This window comes from Neodiprion lecontei, chromosome 4, assembly GCF_021901455.1.
Source record: "Neodiprion lecontei isolate iyNeoLeco1 chromosome 4, iyNeoLeco1.1, whole genome shotgun sequence".
NCBI lineage: Eukaryota > Metazoa > Arthropoda > Insecta > Hymenoptera > Diprionidae > Neodiprion > Neodiprion lecontei.
Window position 1 is genome coordinate 40,157,579 of NC_060263.1, and position 15,151 is coordinate 40,172,729.

The following is a 15,151-nucleotide window of genomic DNA, read 5'->3' on the forward strand; positions in this document are numbered from 1 at the left end:
GGTAACTTGACACCGTTAAGTGATCTCGCCAGTGCAAACTGGAGTCGAGTTAAGGAGCGTGGGAGGTGAAATGTGGAAACCTACTATGAGTTGGGTGTTCACATCGCTGGTAGACAAAAACGAAGTCGTAGTCCATTGACCACGGTATTATTACCGTCAAGTGGCAATCGTACTCTTCGGATATGACTCAAAATTACCTATACGCGATAACGTTTTTACTCTCGAAAGCTTCAAACCCGAGCTACAGGGGGCTCCTTACTTCGAACGAGTGTTTCTCGGCACGCTTTGACGCCATTGGTCTTTGCCAGATGAGTGGGGAACGCTGATTCTTCACTGGGGATACAAGAGATGATATTACGCATAGCGTTTATTCGTGAGTTGGTCAGTGGGACTTGATCATGGAACTTGAAGCCCCGAATCGTATAATGTTTTTATTATATCGTTGTTAACAACATTAAAACAGGAACACTGAGGAAGAGATACGACGAGCATATATCTACATCATACTTGCACATTTGCCTTGCAAAAAAATTTGATCAGTTCGCTATCAACGAGCTTAAGAAGAATACCAAGTAGGTATTATAATCTATGCCTGATATGCGCCAAGTTATTTTTTTCACGCGTTCATTAATGTGACGTACTCCGGTCATTTTCAATAGTAGTGCAACATTTATTCTCGGTAGGTTTACGTACCTTACGATCGCAGCAATAGACGATTCAATTTGAATTCAATATTGGCGCGAAAAACATAACTATTATAAATCGTATTTTTTGACAATTGATTGGTACAATAACAAAAATCAAAACGAATGGTTTTTAACGATTGGTCATTAATACGCAATGAGTTATCAAATTGCTGGTTGTTACAAGGCTCGGTATAACACAGTGTTATATCAACTGTGATAAGTAAAACAGTTTGATGACTTCGATGAAACGTTAAATGAGGAGTCATTAACCTGAATATTTAAATAGCAGCTGAGGTGCATTAAGTATTCATTTTTAAAACTATCTGAGTAAGAAATAAATCTCATCGATGAGACGTATTACAGCAATGCAATTTTTATATAGTCATAGTACACGCATTGCAATACGTCCTATTAATACATCATAGTTCACCTTGTACCTTTAAATTAACTTCAAGGACAAACTAGCGTCGGTCACCCAACGTATTTGACTATTCGTTAGCCTGTCCATCTCCTAGTTCCCGTCCACTTCTAGTATATTTCGACAGTTTGATATTTACGCAAGTTGACGGAATAGACGCGGATTCTACGTGTGCAACGCTTGCACGACTAGCGATTGAACATGCTTTAATCTTACCTCTTTCGTGGGAATGGTGTACACGATTGGGATTGCTGGTAACTCGTGAATTTCAGTAAAGAATAATAGAAAAAAAAAAAACAAAATGCTTCCGCCAACATACGTCGAGGGATTCCATGACTTGGAAGCGGTTAACAAGATGGAATACAGACCCCTTGGAAACACGGGACTGTTGGTCAGCAAGCTATCTTTCGGTGGCGGTGCGCTCGGCTGTCATTACGGGTAAATATTTATTGTTTGCCGGTATAATATAGCATTTTATTACCTATGCGCATATTGCGTCGACCGCAAGGCGATCAAATATAGACACGGGCATGTAAATGTACCATATGTCCAATGTGATCCTTCAAGGTCTTGTCTGATCTTATATCCCTCATCTAAAGAATAGTGGGAGACATGAAACAACCGATGATTTGAGACAGTGTCAAACCATGAACAGTTCACTCGCTTTTAACGAGCTCGTATTATTATGATAAGATAACGATATGATAAGAAACTTTAAGAGCACCTCCAAGCTACGCGTTGGTATCAGACCCAACTTTCCAAACATAAGTTCAACTGTACAATATCTCACAGCGCAATATGTTATCAAAGATTCATCTTCCCTACTACAACACACCGCTCATGTGCAACGATGCACTGCGCACTCACTCATGTGATGATCACGCGGTGATTCAGAAATGACGTTGCATGACCATAAACATGAAATAACAGTGTTTCCTGACCAAATTATATCTTGACACTTAATAGCCGAAAAGTCATGAATCAAATTCATTTCAACGAAAGTCAGACCGGTTAACGTGACATTCAGTCATATATTCGAAGCTTTCGATGATTGAAGTTCCGTCGAGTGGAGATCAGTAGAAAACCAACGATGCACCAAATCCCTCATTCAAGCATATTCTAAAGCAGTATTAGACTTTGCATGAGGATGAAGTTGATAACGTTAATGTAACGATGGACAATTAGGAAAAATCGTTAATTTGCACCTTTGGGAAAATCTGAAATTCAGTAAACCATGATAAAGTAAACATATTCTTATATCGAAAAGCCAACTCCTTCGAAGTCATTCTAAAATTACGCAATAATAATTTTTTCCCTGATAATTCGTTACGTTAACGTGACGAACTGCAGCCTCGTGATTTGGCTGAGTAACGACGATTCTGCAGCACAATTTTCTTCTTTTGCGTTAACAGTAAATACAATGAAGAAGAAGCTATAGCGGCGGTGAGGGAGGCTTTTAGGAAAGGTGTAAACTACATCGATACTGCACCATGGTACGGTCAGGGTCAATCCGAGAGAGTGATTGGCAAGGTGTGTACGTTAATCAGAATTTAGTCATGGGGTGAATGTCTTTAATATTATTTTAAATTCTGATAAAAGGCTCTGAAAGGGATTCCGCGGCAAGCCTATTACGTGGCAACCAAAGTGGGAAGATACGAACTAGACTATGAGAAGATGTTCGACTTCTCTATCGAGAAAACCAGGAAAAGTTTTCGCAAAAGCCTAGAGCTACTCGGGGTGGATTACGTCGATGTGATTCAAGTAAGACTCCAAGAAGACTTGGACAGTTTTGTCATGTTCATCGTTTTACATGTCTTATTGTTAATTATGCAGGTACACGACATTGAGTTCGCACCGTCGCTGGACATCGTTCTGTCGCAAACTTTACCGGAACTTTCTAGACAAGTAGCGGACGGAAAGGCGAAATACATCGGGATTACCGGGTACCCGGTTTCGATCCTGAAGGAATGCATCGAGAAAAGCAACATCAAAATACAGTGTATACTGAGCTATGCGCGACTAACTATGATCGACGATACTCTTCTGAGTTACATACCCTTCTTCAAGGTATAATAATCGATACGAAATAATAGGCGATTATATCGACCATTAGCATTCGATGCACTCACAAGCGTCTCTTATTCCAATAGGAACGCAACATCGGAATAATCAATGCCGCCGCCCCAGCTTTGGGTTTACTGACAAGCCAAGGTCCACCCGATTGGCACCCAGCTTCGGAGGATACTAAGAAAATCTGCTCAGAGGCCGCAGAATATTGCAAAGTGTGATGTGACATACAGTAAATAAGTTTGATTTTGTTTTTCATCAGTTATACAAAGCAATGATTCCAATCCACAGGGCCACAACGTCGAGTTGGGTAAACTCGCGGTCTGGTATTCTATGCAGTACGAGGATGTAACCACAAACTTAATCGGCATGCAAAGTCTAAAACTTGTGCACTCGAATGTTGATGTTATGATAAACGGTATAACGGAAAGTGAAAAACAAGTTTTATCTGCGATAAAGGATAAGTAAGTATGAATAGAAAGTTTTCGTCTCTTGAGCACCCGATGTAAGAATGTGTGTAGATGAACGTTTACATAGTGGAATCTTACGCTTCTGATAGGAAGCCACGCAAGACGGTCAAAGCCGTCTAATAAATGATATGCGGATGTGCAGTATCATTAGTTACGAGAAAATTCATTGTTGGAGATATAAATTTGAAAAACTGGTGATTTCGAAAAAGGATGGTTAGATGGTCTAGTGGAGTAAGGCTCCGGTCAAGCATCTCTAGATATTAGGTTCGATTCCTGGCTCCGTCATTAATTTTTCGAAATCACCAGTTTTTCAAATTTATATCTCCGATAAGTAAGTATACTCGAACATCGTCCAAATCCTAAGCATACTCGGCATATTTGTTTCAAGCAATGTCAAGCAATAAGGACAACCAATATCTGCCACATTTGTTAAATTTACAACCAGCAGAATCCTCAAAACAACCCTCTAATCATTATTTAGATGTCTTATCTGATAATCTCGTTCAAATATTGATAGGAACTTTGAACGAGAAATGATATGTAAAGTACATTTTCTACTTTCGAGAAACATGGTATTAAATCCCTGTTTTTGTTATAGATACCTTTCGAAATTGAAAGTGAAGCATTGGGAAGGATTCGAAATAGACAATTACTGGAAGGCGATGAAAAAGTAGAAAAATATATTGCTTCAAGTATGGGCACGTTGGTTATCGACACATAAAGGCTCTGTATACAAGACTGGTAACGCGGAATCATTATTGTCGGCCTTAAACTATGTATTTTTACATCAAAGAATGTACATTATTATTACGTATGAAAATGTAAAAATGTAACTATGCGCCTTAGTCGCCAATAACTGACACGGTTTCCTCACAAGATCAAAGCGGTTGAAAACCATGAGAATACTGTGATCACAAACTAGCTGTAACTAATAGCTCAATATATGTATATGCCTTCGTACAACTACACGATTGTAAGAGATTCATTAGGGACGAAAATATAATACCCACGTTATAAATTGTTTGTTTCAAAAACGGCTCAAGTGACAATGAATACTTTTTTTCCTGTTCTTAGTCTCTTGGGAGACAAGTCTATAAATTGTAAGAACCTTACACATTTGCAATGGCTCCTATGTAAACCTAAGCAGATTATGTTTTTGGCATAGCCGCCTGAACTGTTCTCTGCTCGTAGTTACATAGTCTGCTAACACTATGTAATTATTAAAATAATACTATGATCAGAGGCTGGACACAAAGGTGAATGATGGTGGTACGTTAAGGGAATGTAAATGTTCATCACAGGAATTAAGACTCGATTGGTGAGTCCAGTTGCAAAAATAACATTTGAACAGTGCAACAGTTTGCAGAACATTTGAAATCGGTATGTCGACCTGGTGCTCACCAACTTGTGCCATTTGATAAATGCTTAACATATTTGAAGGTATCAGTATCAGGCTTCCATACGTCACACTCTGTTTTCCATAATGATTTGGCTAACTACACATAAAGGATCTTGCGTGCGATTTGGGAGGAATGACAATCTCTCTCTCCAATGGCTTTATCTGGTAAGTTAACTCGTACATGAGAACAGTGACCAAAGATCCAACGATTTGCTTATGATACATTTGTCTGAGTTCAAACCCTCTGTTAAAGCACAATTCTCTTCCGCCTTCCGTGTATTCAGAAGCTACAGTTTCCACTGAGCCGTATCTCTGATCGATCGCAAACTGAATCGCGACATTCAAAAGACATGCGCCAATTCCTTTTCTCTGGTAGTGCCGATCGACCGCTAGCCTCTTGATCCATGCTCCCTTGTCGACTCTCCGACTTTTTGTCAAGGCAATCATGCCTACCGTCTTCTTTGTCTGAGATGAAACATCGACGTTCGATTCACGGAACTGCTTCTCGGTCATTATCGAATATCGCACATCTTTCGGATTCCTCGTCATTAGGTACGGCTCGAATGCCTCTGCTACCCAGAAGCCACAAAACGCGTGGGATGTGTAGATCCTGTGATTAAAATATGACGTGAGATCAAACCCATGCGAATGGAATTTCGTACTTCCACGTACCTTGGGATATTTGATATTTCTTGATCAACTTCCATTGACTTAGTCACGAGGGACGCGTAGGTGAGGATGTAGATTAAAATGATCACGATTGGTACAACCATAATGCAGATTGTAAATGGAACACCAAAGAAAATGAACATTAGGGCGGCGCAGAGGATCATCATTTCGAACGTAACCTCTCTAAATACGTTCCCAAGGAATGCCGTGTTAAGGGACGACATTATACCGTCCTTTGCTATTTCACGGCATTTTAGTTCGTCGCTTGGTTTGTAACTACGAATCACTACTATGTGACTCATATTTTGACAATATAACCCTCCAAATTTTTATTCCACCACAATTCAATTACTTATGACTATTCGATCCTCCGTTGTTTAGTCCTTTCCATATGTCGATGGTTTTGACATAAGCCTCAGGTCTCGCTACCTTTTATTCTTCCTTATTTAACAATTCGACATGCATTGTACATACAACATACAAATACTTTAGTCATAGATTGTGGTTGAGATGCGATGCCCGCGGCAGGTCAGGTCATGTTAGATCATGTTAGGTTAGGTTAATTTCTACGAAATGCATCGTTATGCAATACCAGCATGATCAATTGCCATACCGATAAAACGGATATTATAGGAGGCATGACGGAACTATCTAGCGTAAGGTACAATTGAATAATTTAAGAAATGAAAAGTCAAAGATAACAAATAATTTTCCACTCATGCGATTATCACTTGCGCTTTACTGTAAGAATCAGCTCAGCTTTGACTTGAAATCGGGAGTAAATTCGTTCTGGGATGACTGATTAAATGTAACATCTCTTTTGGAATCACCGAATAAATTTAATATTTGACTACTTTCGCGATGATTCGTATGGCGGCATGTTAGTTATCACGATAAAAAATACTACCCACGGAAAATCGGTGACAATTTTTCTCCCCAGGAGTGGAATGAAACTGTAATTTAAAGGGGTGCCCTAGTCGATTTCGACGTTGACGTATACACCAAATATCAAAGTCCACGTATCTCAAATACAAAAAAGTGCTCAACAGCCCCATTTCATACATTATTCTGAACGAAAAAACTCCAAGTATTTTTACTTGATGCAAAAATAAAGAAATGGCATGAATTCTACGAATTTACTATTGCGATTTCACGATGAAATCATTGCATGATTTTTGCCTAAATTTGGTTCAACTGCTACTAGGAAACATTTAATGCACCCCCTTGGCATTCCATTCTGAATTGCAAGGAGAACCAGTTTTTGATCACCAGTCACGTCGGCTTATCATATTATATGTCTCACCGGTATCAAATGAAATTTTAATTTACCATACATGAATAATGAAGGATCCCAGTGCAAACGTGCGTCTCTTTACCTTGGACGAACCTTGAACGTGTCCTTGAACATGATTCTAATCGAGTTGAAAATTCATACAATCAAATAAAACCGCCATGAATCGAAAGCGGAAAATATCGAAGCGAAGAGAGCAAAAATTGATTAGGAATGGATCAAAACGTGATCTGTAGTATTGGCACAATACCGATTTCAATCTTCTGCAGTTATCGTACTAACTTCTGGTACTTTGAATTTTTTCCGCCGCCCTTCAGCGCCTCTTAATGATACGTTGAAGTCCGTACAAGGCTAGCCGTCTTTAAAAACCATCATTTAACGATTGCTCTAGAGACTTTGACAATGAAACATTTTTTTAACCCAACTCATTTATTCTTAGACGACACATAAAAGTACAAAGTAAAAATTTTAGGTACAAATATGAGATCCCTGAAATGTGCTCGCTTATTTTTAGGCAATGTATAAAAATATTAAATACAACATATACTACAAAATCCCTGAAATGTGTGACAATTATGAAACAAAGTTATTGTCGTTACGCACTATGCACGATAACTAATATATTAATGGTAGAAAAATTTAGTTCTAGAGTACATTACAGAATTCATTATGCTTTTGGCAAAGCATATATAGCTAAACCTTTGATTGGGCTGTAATTATTAAACTATTAAATTTATTTGGATTCGGGTTCTACCCTCAATGATAATCAGATCCCAGAAATTTCTGGAGAAAACTCTGAGATGTACAATACAACACACAATACAATTCTTAATTTCCAAATTATTGAATAAAAATTGAGCAATTATTTTCTGTAAACCTATGATGAACAAAAAATTGAAAAAAAAACAAACAAAGAAATAACTAAAAGACACATATTCTCTTGATCTGATAATTTTCTGATATTAGTACAATTCATCCAAAAGCTTCCGATGAATGCTCTTTACAGCTTATCTCGGACTCTTCAGCAATTTGGGGAAATTATTAAACAGGAAATTCTTCTAATTACTCCTCTTACTCAAAGTCATTCTCGAACATATTTTGTGGTATCTCCACACCTTCAAACAACCGTAGGAAACAAGTACCGCCTTCCGGATTGTGAAAGTGTTCGTAAGGATCTGGTCCGCTTAAATGCTCTCCGCAAAGCCAGCAGAAGTGTGCTTGACAATAACCACAAGTCATCTTATTACATCCCTCAGTCTTAGTGATTCGCGCCAAACAATTTGGGCATGGTTTAGTATTATCCTGTAATTACATGTATAATTCGTTACTTTGTTATACAAAGGAAAGAGATTGTAGAGGACTGCCAAAATCAATTTTGGTTGGCAGTTTGATCAAGAGTAAAGTACAATAAAAATTACCATCAAGTAGGAATTAGTAAGATGGTTTTCTACAACAATTTGTAGCTGTCTGCGTCCATATTTTTTTTCCAGCAGCTTTTTCTCTGCATGATTGGCAGTCTGATACTCGACGATGAGTTTCTGTTGTTCCTGAGAATTCATTGCGCAAGGAGCAACACCGTGATACACCTGCAATTAATAATTATCCTAATGATAAAATATTGCCATTAGGAGAAAGGAATTGCACATCAAGTGTAAACAAAATAATAAGATACTTATTGAACCAATCATTTATCAAAGTGTAATCAAACCTGTCGTATTCAATTTTGTTATAAACTGTACCTTACGGCAAAAAGCGCAAAAATTATAAAAACAATTTGCACAAGTGGCCAGAGTGTCCTCTCCATCTCTAGTGACTGGATACTGACAGCTTGAACGTGGGCAGTAAATGATGTCGCTCATCGAGTCCAGGGTTACTTTTAGGAGCAGGCGTTCGTATCTCTCGTAAATCTCAGGAGAGACAAGTTCCTTAACTAGATCAGGCGTTATTTCTGTGTTGCATTTGTGTTCAGGACAACAGATGCTGTTAACTTTTCCCTCACTTATTCTTAAGCTGATATATTGCCTCATGCAATCTTTACAATAAATATGACCGCATTTCGTTATTTCTGAACAATGTCGACCGGAAATTTCGCTGAAGCAAATTTTGCATGTGTAAAAACTGCTGTGAAAGTGAATGCGGTGACGACAAACGTCATACTTTATCAGATACGCTTTAGGGTTCATAAAAATGTGATCATTAAACGCTCTGGGATCAGATAGGCTAAGCAAATCAGAGTTTAAGTACTGTTTAGGCTCCTCAAAAGCTGTAAATATCAAAGATACGTCAAGACAATATCTAATATCCAAAAAGCTGAGGAGCTCAAACTTCAAAAAATTCATCCATATAAAGAGAATTTCATTTCCCTTATTCTCTAACCACAGCTCGTCAAGTTTTTGACAAACTCGTGAAGTTTCCCAGACGGGTAGCCAAGAGACAGAGAGTTTAAAACTTGGCGGATTTTCCGAGGGATAATTGGGGGGGAAAGTAACAAACAAATTTGCAGGCGGCAGGTATCGTACAAAAAATTTCAAGTAGGGCAACGACGGACACTTGCCCTGCACATTAAGATTCAAGTATTTCACTTTCAGTAGTTTTTCTGCCAGACTGAAGAGCCCGCTTAGCCTGCACTCTATTGCACTACCAGAATCCTCTTTTTTGATGCGAAAAAACTCCTCTGCTTCGTAGATCTCAGCGAGTGACGCGATCTCATCCTCCTGCCTGCCTTTGTCAGTTTCCTTAGGAATAAAATTACGGATTGACATGTTGTAAGAATAACGGTACGCGGATACATCGTTACAGGCAATCAAATTCGGGTTAATTCATATTGCGTAAATGTTGCGGTCTGAAGAATTTTTAAAAAAGTCGCCTACGTACCATGTTTCCTTTACCAGTTTGTTTACCAATACTAGACTTTCGCGCCACCGACGTCTCAACTGTTTTGCAATTGCCTGACCATGCCTGACTGTCCGCTTCCTGCGATTTCAAGGCCCACCACCGTTGACTGAAGATATCTAAAGACGGCTAGCTCTGGGTTAACATTTAAATGGTTTGCCGCGTCTAAGTAGGTTTGGGGGTAATTCTGCTTACCAACACCTACCGATTTGTCCTGCGGGATCTTAATGTAAAATCGAGTCGGTACAACAGAATACTGCAATTTTTTCCCCACCCTCCAAGACCTTTTACCAACGCCCAAAAGTCCATAAGGCCGCAATCCTTAGAAATTTATATACAATGCCATCACTATCCTACACTGCTATCCTATCATAATCAGAAGCCAGTATCAGTGTCAGTGGTCAGGAACGCTGAGGCCGCTCTATCAAAATAATAAACAAAAATGGCGGCAAACCGAGCGATAGTGAAGCTCGCCCATCACGAGCAACAAGAATTGTGCGTAACGAGACCTACGTACAGGCAAGGAAGAAAATTAACGGCTGTGAAGGTAGCAAAACGAAGATGTATCCTAAACAATATAAAAATCGGTTTACGCCCAGTTGTCGTTTGATTTACATCCGATAGGTTAGGTTAGGTTCAGTTTAATCATACACCGAATAATACTTTAGTTTTATTTCGAATTTATACAAGCTATGTCTCGACATTATGTTAAGAAATTTTAACGCTCCTTGGTTCGAGACGATCTAATCGAACTATGAAAAGATTAATATTGCTCCAGAGTATTACCTGATTATTCAATGCCATTTTTCGTATGTAATCTGCAATAGCTTGCGAAGAATTGAAATCAGGGATTGTTTCGTTCATCGCGTCGATGTGCCTCAATTATTATACAAGTCTATTGCTTATCTGTTGACCATATTGTTACTTGATATTTAGATGATCACATTTTATTTTTAAAAAAATTATGCCGCCAAATTTCCTTGACACCCTAGCTCTGTGTAAACAGGTATATACTGTAAACAACGAATCTCAGCATCTGATGATATGTGGTGTGCCTAAGCTACAGCTCAGTGAGGAGATAAGGAGGCTTGCATCTCCGTACGGAGATGTAAAAAAAGTCTCACTTGTCCCAGAGTATCCCACAGAAGAATTCACCGAGGCGTATCACGTGCATTATGGACGGATTCAAAGTGCCAGGTTTTTTAATGTTTATCCAAATCTATTTTGAGAATTGATTTGATCAAAGTTACACTTTGAACTTGTTCTTATTTTCTTATGATGGATCTTACGTTTATTTATTCTTTTGATTTCTTTGTCATGCAGAATAGCCAAGCGATTCATAGATGGTAAGAACTTCTACGGAGGGCTGCTGCATGTATTCTATGCGCCAGAATTAGAAAGTATCTCTGAAACAAGAGCCAAACTACTTCAACGACGAAGAGACATCGCTATCCGGATAAAGAGAAATCAGGAAGATCTAGCAAACCCAGAAACAGACTCATTCACCCCTAAGTATGGCAAATAATTTAGAGAAGTAGTAGAGCAAGAATACTTTTAGACAATCTCTCTATTACCGTAATTATTATTGTCAATAAAAACAGTGATTGGGAAAAAAAACTTGCGCATAGCATGCAAGTCTGCCATATTTTATGCATTGAGTTTAATTACATCAAACATTAATTTTTCCACAGGAATCAGTACCATCGAAAGAAGAAAACACCTGCGCTGCCTCTGACCGAAGATCGCCTTAGTCAAATATATCCTGGAGAATCTCTAACATCAATATACGATGGGATTCCTCGGTCAATTGATCCGCGACCAGTCGCAGAACCAAGCATACCGCAAAACTGCCCATTGCCACACAGTAGTAAATCACTGCCTGACCAGGAACAGCTATTTGCGCCATATCAGCCAAACGATGCTGTTCTGATTGCCACTAGTACAAGGAGCTCGGGAAATATTTCCAGTAGATCAGCTACTGTAAAGCATAAAAACTACAAAGGCCAAAATATCAAGGAGAGAAGATTTGTTAAACTTACAAGACCGTATATAATAGACACACGGAATATGGCGAAGATAACAACCCCATCACAAAACAGTATTGAAGATAAAACAGTGTTTATCAATATCAAGAAGGTTGAAAGTAGCATTAAAATTAAACTATTGCCTGAAGAGCAGAAAAGTAAAAAACGGATTGTCTTGAAAAATCCGAAGTGAGTGAATTCTTTTTACCTGCTACTAACGAATATAAACAACGTTGAGGATCATAGGATTAATTTATTATGTTTTTTTAAAACTGTTGCAGTACAAGTAGCCTGCTGCAACCTAGTCCAGATCTCCAGTCTTCTATAAGTTCGGCAAAGTCCCAGATCAGAAAAGCGATGAAAAAAAATTAGGCACTATTGTGACGCACAAATATTTATCGATTTGCACAATAAGTTCGAAGGGTATAAAAATAGTTTATTTCAATTTAATAAATACACAGTTTATAGGACTTATTGTCAAATTCATTGAAGTTATTACCATCCTTATAATTAAAATACAATAATAAAATCTAAAACAATGAACTACACACACAAAGTTTTGTAATGGTTTTTAAGTCTATTTTTTCTTTAAATAAGGAAAGTAGAATCGGGATCCCACTGAGTACTGTTAAGTTTTGATTTTATTGAACGCGGCGGCGTGTTTTCCTGATGTAGTTTAGTAGACATGACTTTCCCTCGAAGTAGTTGCTGTGGGGATTTCATGGCCATGTTTTTCACCTTAACATGATTGTTCGATCGATTACCAAGAGGCGTGCGTACCTAAAAGCAGAATTCAATTTTAGAATCATGAATAATTTGAAGTTTAGTTTAGTACCTTTGGTGCTTGGTTAATGTTCTTCCCGTCGGGAGTGAATATCTTTTCCTGAAAGAAGACCTTGCTATCTATTTCGAGATTGTTATTTTTTCGACCTGCCATCTCCAGCCTCGTCACTTTAGGTTTTTCGGTTTCATCGAGTACATTTGTAGCTTGAGTTATCTTGGGTTTCATTATCTCATTGTCATCAAATTCTATCAGTACCTCTTCATTCGGTAGTGAATTTACATCAGTTTGTACTGGTGTTAGATCGTCTGGTACATTGCAGTTTTGGGTCTCCAAAACCTTAGAGGATATAGAGTCCATCCAAACAGAAACTCTTCTCTCAACTTCAGTAACTAACTTTTGTTTTTCATGGGCTTTTGTGGCGATAGATAAAACGCGATTAACGTTGTCTGCTGGACTATGTAGGTAATCCTCTGTTTCAGCCTGAGCTGGGCAAGAGACATCCTGATAATCGTCGATCACCTCGATACTAGAGCTTGAACTGGACGCCACAGGCAATGTATGTACGTCTTGTCCCAATTTAACATTTGGGTTGGGTATAACTGTGACTTCATCGCAATCTCCATAAATAGTTTCTATACTTGTGTCTGAACTGGTGCTGCCGGAATCACAAATATCCAAATTTTTTATTGACAAATGCATGCTCGAAGCTGTGCATTGGTTCAACGCAATGTCTGGCAATGCAAGAACTTCTACTATGCGATCCTTCGCGGTAGTTTCACAGTAAGATAGTCTCGTCTGGCTTGGGATATTCATTTCTAAGTAACTATCACGCCTGTTAAGATTTTCAAATGATCGTGCCTTCAGACGTCTTATAGATTTAGGTGAAAGTATCGGAGTTCTGCTGAAGTCTGCGGCAGGTGACCTAGGATCGAGTCCAAAAATTCTGTAGCGTAATTCGTCGAGAAGTGTATCAGTATCCCGTGATTGCCTCGCAGCTAACGGGCTTTCAGCAACGACCTTTATAGTTGGTCGATTCATCTTATTGACATTTGGCGAGCCATTCTGAAATAGTGATATTTTAATTTAGTAATACATAGGATGAAAAATTCTAATTCGGTACTAAACATTTGTAATTTTTGGTTGTATTACCAAATCGGGGATGGACAGAATGCCAGTAGCTGGTGGCATTGTGGGAGAGCCTTTCCGAGGAGCATGTGTGGCAATATCATCAAAGTCAGTTTCTAGATATTGTTTTTTTTGCAAGTACGGTGGTATGGCACTAATCGGGCGTCTTTGTGTAGTCGGTGGTGTGTAAATGATCTTGAATGTCAAAATCACTAGAATTAGATACATATTCTGGCACTTTTAACAAATTTTTCGTCTCATTTCTCAAAAAAAGGTATCAAATGTATGTATAATCATGTGGACAAAACCTTATGACTGCGTCTATTACATCACTAAATGTGGCAAAGAATAGTTGATTATATGTCTCCGCCACATTAGTTACAAGATCATTTCTCATATATTATATCATACTTCAATTGGAGTGCGAGGAATACCAGCTGAAGCTGATCTCGGATCCATTGGTACTGTTTTTTTTACAGTTGCTGGAGTACAGGGGGCAGTTTCCTCTGAACATGTAGACTTGGCCTTTGACTCTGTTACTTCCTCTGCGTAGCGACCCAACAGTTTACTCGCAAAGTTCCCCATGCTTGCTTTGATTCTTACTTGAAAGTACCAATCATATTATGATTCACGGTCGTATTTTTTAAAGTTTTTCTTTCTAATGTCACATATTGGAAACAGTTGGAAGAAAGTAAACGAATTGTGTATTTACTTTTATGTAAAGGTCTGTCGAATTTTAGACAAGTGTTGGGTGAATAATAAATTTTTTGGAGTGTTGGATGAACTGTGACACAAAAATGACATCCAAAACGTTGTAACTTCAACGAGTTATTTGACAGTTTAACGAAAACTGAAAGTACCGTTGACTGAGAGGTCGATTTGTCAACGGTTTTTTGACGAATGCTTATGGAAGATATAATTACCTGAATGAAATAGAAAACTTTTAATTTCTGCGTGTTACTCTACTTCATACAGGTGAGAAAATCAAATGCCTAATTGCGGTCGTATTCCCTTCGTAGCCTCCGTAGAAATTAAATAAACACTGAATTTAAAATATGCGTCCTTGGATGCTACAGTCCTACAAGTCTTTCTTCACAACAGTTATTCTTCTTTGATTTAAATCTCCTAATGGCTGAAGTTAGAGCTAAATCCTACTGGCAACTTGTAACTGTTAAGTTCCCTAGTCTAAATTTCTCTAGAGTACTCGAGGGTATTTATTTTATTTTCGCAAATTAGTACGATTGTCATGCCATTTTGTAGTAAAAGGAAGTAAAAAAAAACACAGATGAATTTCCCGACTGCCCAAAAAATTTCTGAACACATATA

General features: G+C 38.3%; 5 protein-coding genes across 11 annotated transcripts; 2 read left to right on the forward strand and 3 right to left on the reverse strand.

The window, feature by feature from the left end:
- Window positions 1-368: 368 nt before the first annotated feature.
- On the forward strand, window positions 369-4,659 carry LOC107222611 (L-galactose dehydrogenase). 3 transcript variants are annotated; one of them, XM_046736554.1, is made up of 8 exons: window positions 369-572; window positions 1,232-1,542; window positions 2,517-2,634; window positions 2,704-2,865; window positions 2,938-3,171; window positions 3,255-3,386; window positions 3,463-3,635; window positions 4,240-4,659. In XM_046736554.1, exons 2-8 carry the CDS (start codon window positions 1,406-1,408, stop codon window positions 4,313-4,315), a joined length of 1,032 nt encoding a protein of 343 aa, XP_046592510.1. In that variant the 5' UTR covers window positions 369-572; window positions 1,232-1,405; the 3' UTR covers window positions 4,316-4,659. The 3 variants fall into 3 exon arrangements, with proteins under 3 accessions (XP_046592510.1, XP_046592509.1, XP_015517527.1); XM_046736553.1 differs by having other exon boundaries at window positions 1,377-1,542; XM_015662041.2 differs by lacking the exon at window positions 1,232-1,542 and having other exon boundaries at window positions 430-572.
- On the reverse strand, window positions 4,301-6,243 carry LOC107222607. Its single transcript, XM_015662038.2, has 2 exons — window positions 5,713-6,243; window positions 4,301-5,650 (listed from the first exon to the last, which is right to left on the reverse strand). The coding sequence occupies exons 1-2, from the start codon at window positions 6,009-6,011 to the stop codon at window positions 5,134-5,136; spliced, it is 816 nt and encodes a 271-aa protein (XP_015517524.1). The 5' UTR covers window positions 6,012-6,243; the 3' UTR covers window positions 4,301-5,133.
- Window positions 6,244-7,425: 1,182 nt separating this feature from the next.
- On the reverse strand, window positions 7,426-10,026 carry LOC107222612 (E3 ubiquitin-protein ligase RNF14). The gene is made up of 4 exons (XM_015662042.2): window positions 9,875-10,026; window positions 8,740-9,735; window positions 8,419-8,586; window positions 7,426-8,302 (listed from the first exon to the last, which is right to left on the reverse strand). The coding sequence occupies exons 1-4, from the start codon at window positions 9,875-9,877 to the stop codon at window positions 8,072-8,074; spliced, it is 1,398 nt and encodes a 465-aa protein (XP_015517528.1). The 5' UTR covers window positions 9,878-10,026; the 3' UTR covers window positions 7,426-8,071.
- Window positions 10,027-10,177: 151 nt separating this feature from the next.
- Window positions 10,178-12,339, forward strand: LOC107222613 (RNA-binding protein 48). Of its 2 annotated transcripts, none has more exons than XM_015662043.2 (5): window positions 10,178-10,439; window positions 10,899-11,089; window positions 11,216-11,404; window positions 11,584-12,105; window positions 12,198-12,339. In XM_015662043.2, exons 1-5 carry the CDS (start codon window positions 10,335-10,337, stop codon window positions 12,286-12,288), a joined length of 1,098 nt encoding a protein of 365 aa, XP_015517529.1. In that variant the 5' UTR covers window positions 10,178-10,334; the 3' UTR covers window positions 12,289-12,339. The 2 variants fall into 2 exon arrangements, with proteins under 2 accessions (XP_015517529.1, XP_046592508.1); XM_046736552.1 differs by having other exon boundaries at window positions 10,276-10,455.
- Window positions 12,340-12,378: 39 nt separating this feature from the next.
- LOC107222614 lies at window positions 12,379-14,942 on the reverse strand. 4 transcript variants are annotated; one of them, XM_046736551.1, is made up of 6 exons: window positions 14,749-14,942; window positions 14,538-14,609; window positions 14,237-14,427; window positions 13,850-14,020; window positions 12,752-13,762; window positions 12,379-12,696 (listed from the first exon to the last, which is right to left on the reverse strand). In XM_046736551.1, exons 3-6 carry the CDS (start codon window positions 14,408-14,410, stop codon window positions 12,505-12,507), a joined length of 1,548 nt encoding a protein of 515 aa, XP_046592507.1. In that variant the 5' UTR covers window positions 14,411-14,427; window positions 14,538-14,609; window positions 14,749-14,942; the 3' UTR covers window positions 12,379-12,504. The 4 variants fall into 4 exon arrangements, with proteins under 4 accessions (XP_046592507.1, XP_046592506.1, XP_015517532.1 ...); XM_046736550.1 differs by having other exon boundaries at window positions 14,237-14,424; window positions 14,534-14,609; XM_015662046.2 differs by lacking the exon at window positions 14,538-14,609 and having other exon boundaries at window positions 14,237-14,423.
- Window positions 14,943-15,151: the final 209 nt, after the last annotated feature.

Coding starts and splice junctions, on each gene's coding strand:
- LOC107222614 (XM_015662046.2), bottom strand. CDS start 14,410: ATGGGGAACTTTGCGAGTAAACTGTTGGGTCGCTACGCAGAGGAAGTA. Junction 14,021..14,236: donor TTCCTCGCACTCCAATTGAA/GTATGATATAAT, acceptor TTGACATTCAAG/ATCATTTACACACCACCGAC. Junction 13,763..13,849: donor TTCTGTCCATCCCCGATTTG/GTAATACAACCA, acceptor TCACTATTTCAG/AATGGCTCGCCAAATGTCAA.
- LOC107222607 (XM_015662038.2), bottom strand. CDS start 6,011: ATGAGTCACATAGTAGTGATTCGTAGTTACAAACCAAGCGACGAACTA. Junction 5,651..5,712: donor GAAATATCAAATATCCCAAG/GTACGTGGAAGT, acceptor TTTTAATCACAG/GATCTACACATCCCACGCGT.
- LOC107222611 (XM_046736554.1), top strand. CDS start 1,406: ATGCTTCCGCCAACATACGTCGAGGGATTCCATGACTTGGAAGCGGTT. Junction 2,635..2,703: donor CCGAGAGAGTGATTGGCAAG/GTGTGTACGTTA, acceptor TTCTGATAAAAG/GCTCTGAAAGGGATTCCGCG. Junction 3,636..4,239: donor TTATCTGCGATAAAGGATAA/GTAAGTATGAAT, acceptor TTTTTGTTATAG/ATACCTTTCGAAATTGAAAG.
- LOC107222613 (XM_015662043.2), top strand. CDS start 10,335: ATGGCGGCAAACCGAGCGATAGTGAAGCTCGCCCATCACGAGCAACAA. Junction 11,090..11,215: donor GGACGGATTCAAAGTGCCAG/GTTTTTTAATGT, acceptor TTTGTCATGCAG/AATAGCCAAGCGATTCATAG. Junction 11,405..11,583: donor ACAGACTCATTCACCCCTAA/GTATGGCAAATA, acceptor ATTTTTCCACAG/GAATCAGTACCATCGAAAGA.
- LOC107222612 (XM_015662042.2), bottom strand. Junction 8,587..8,739: donor TTTGCGCTTTTTGCCGTAAG/GTACAGTTTATA, acceptor TATTAATTGCAG/GTGTATCACGGTGTTGCTCC. Junction 8,303..8,418: donor TTACTAATTCCTACTTGATG/GTAATTTTTATT, acceptor ATGTAATTACAG/GATAATACTAAACCATGCCC.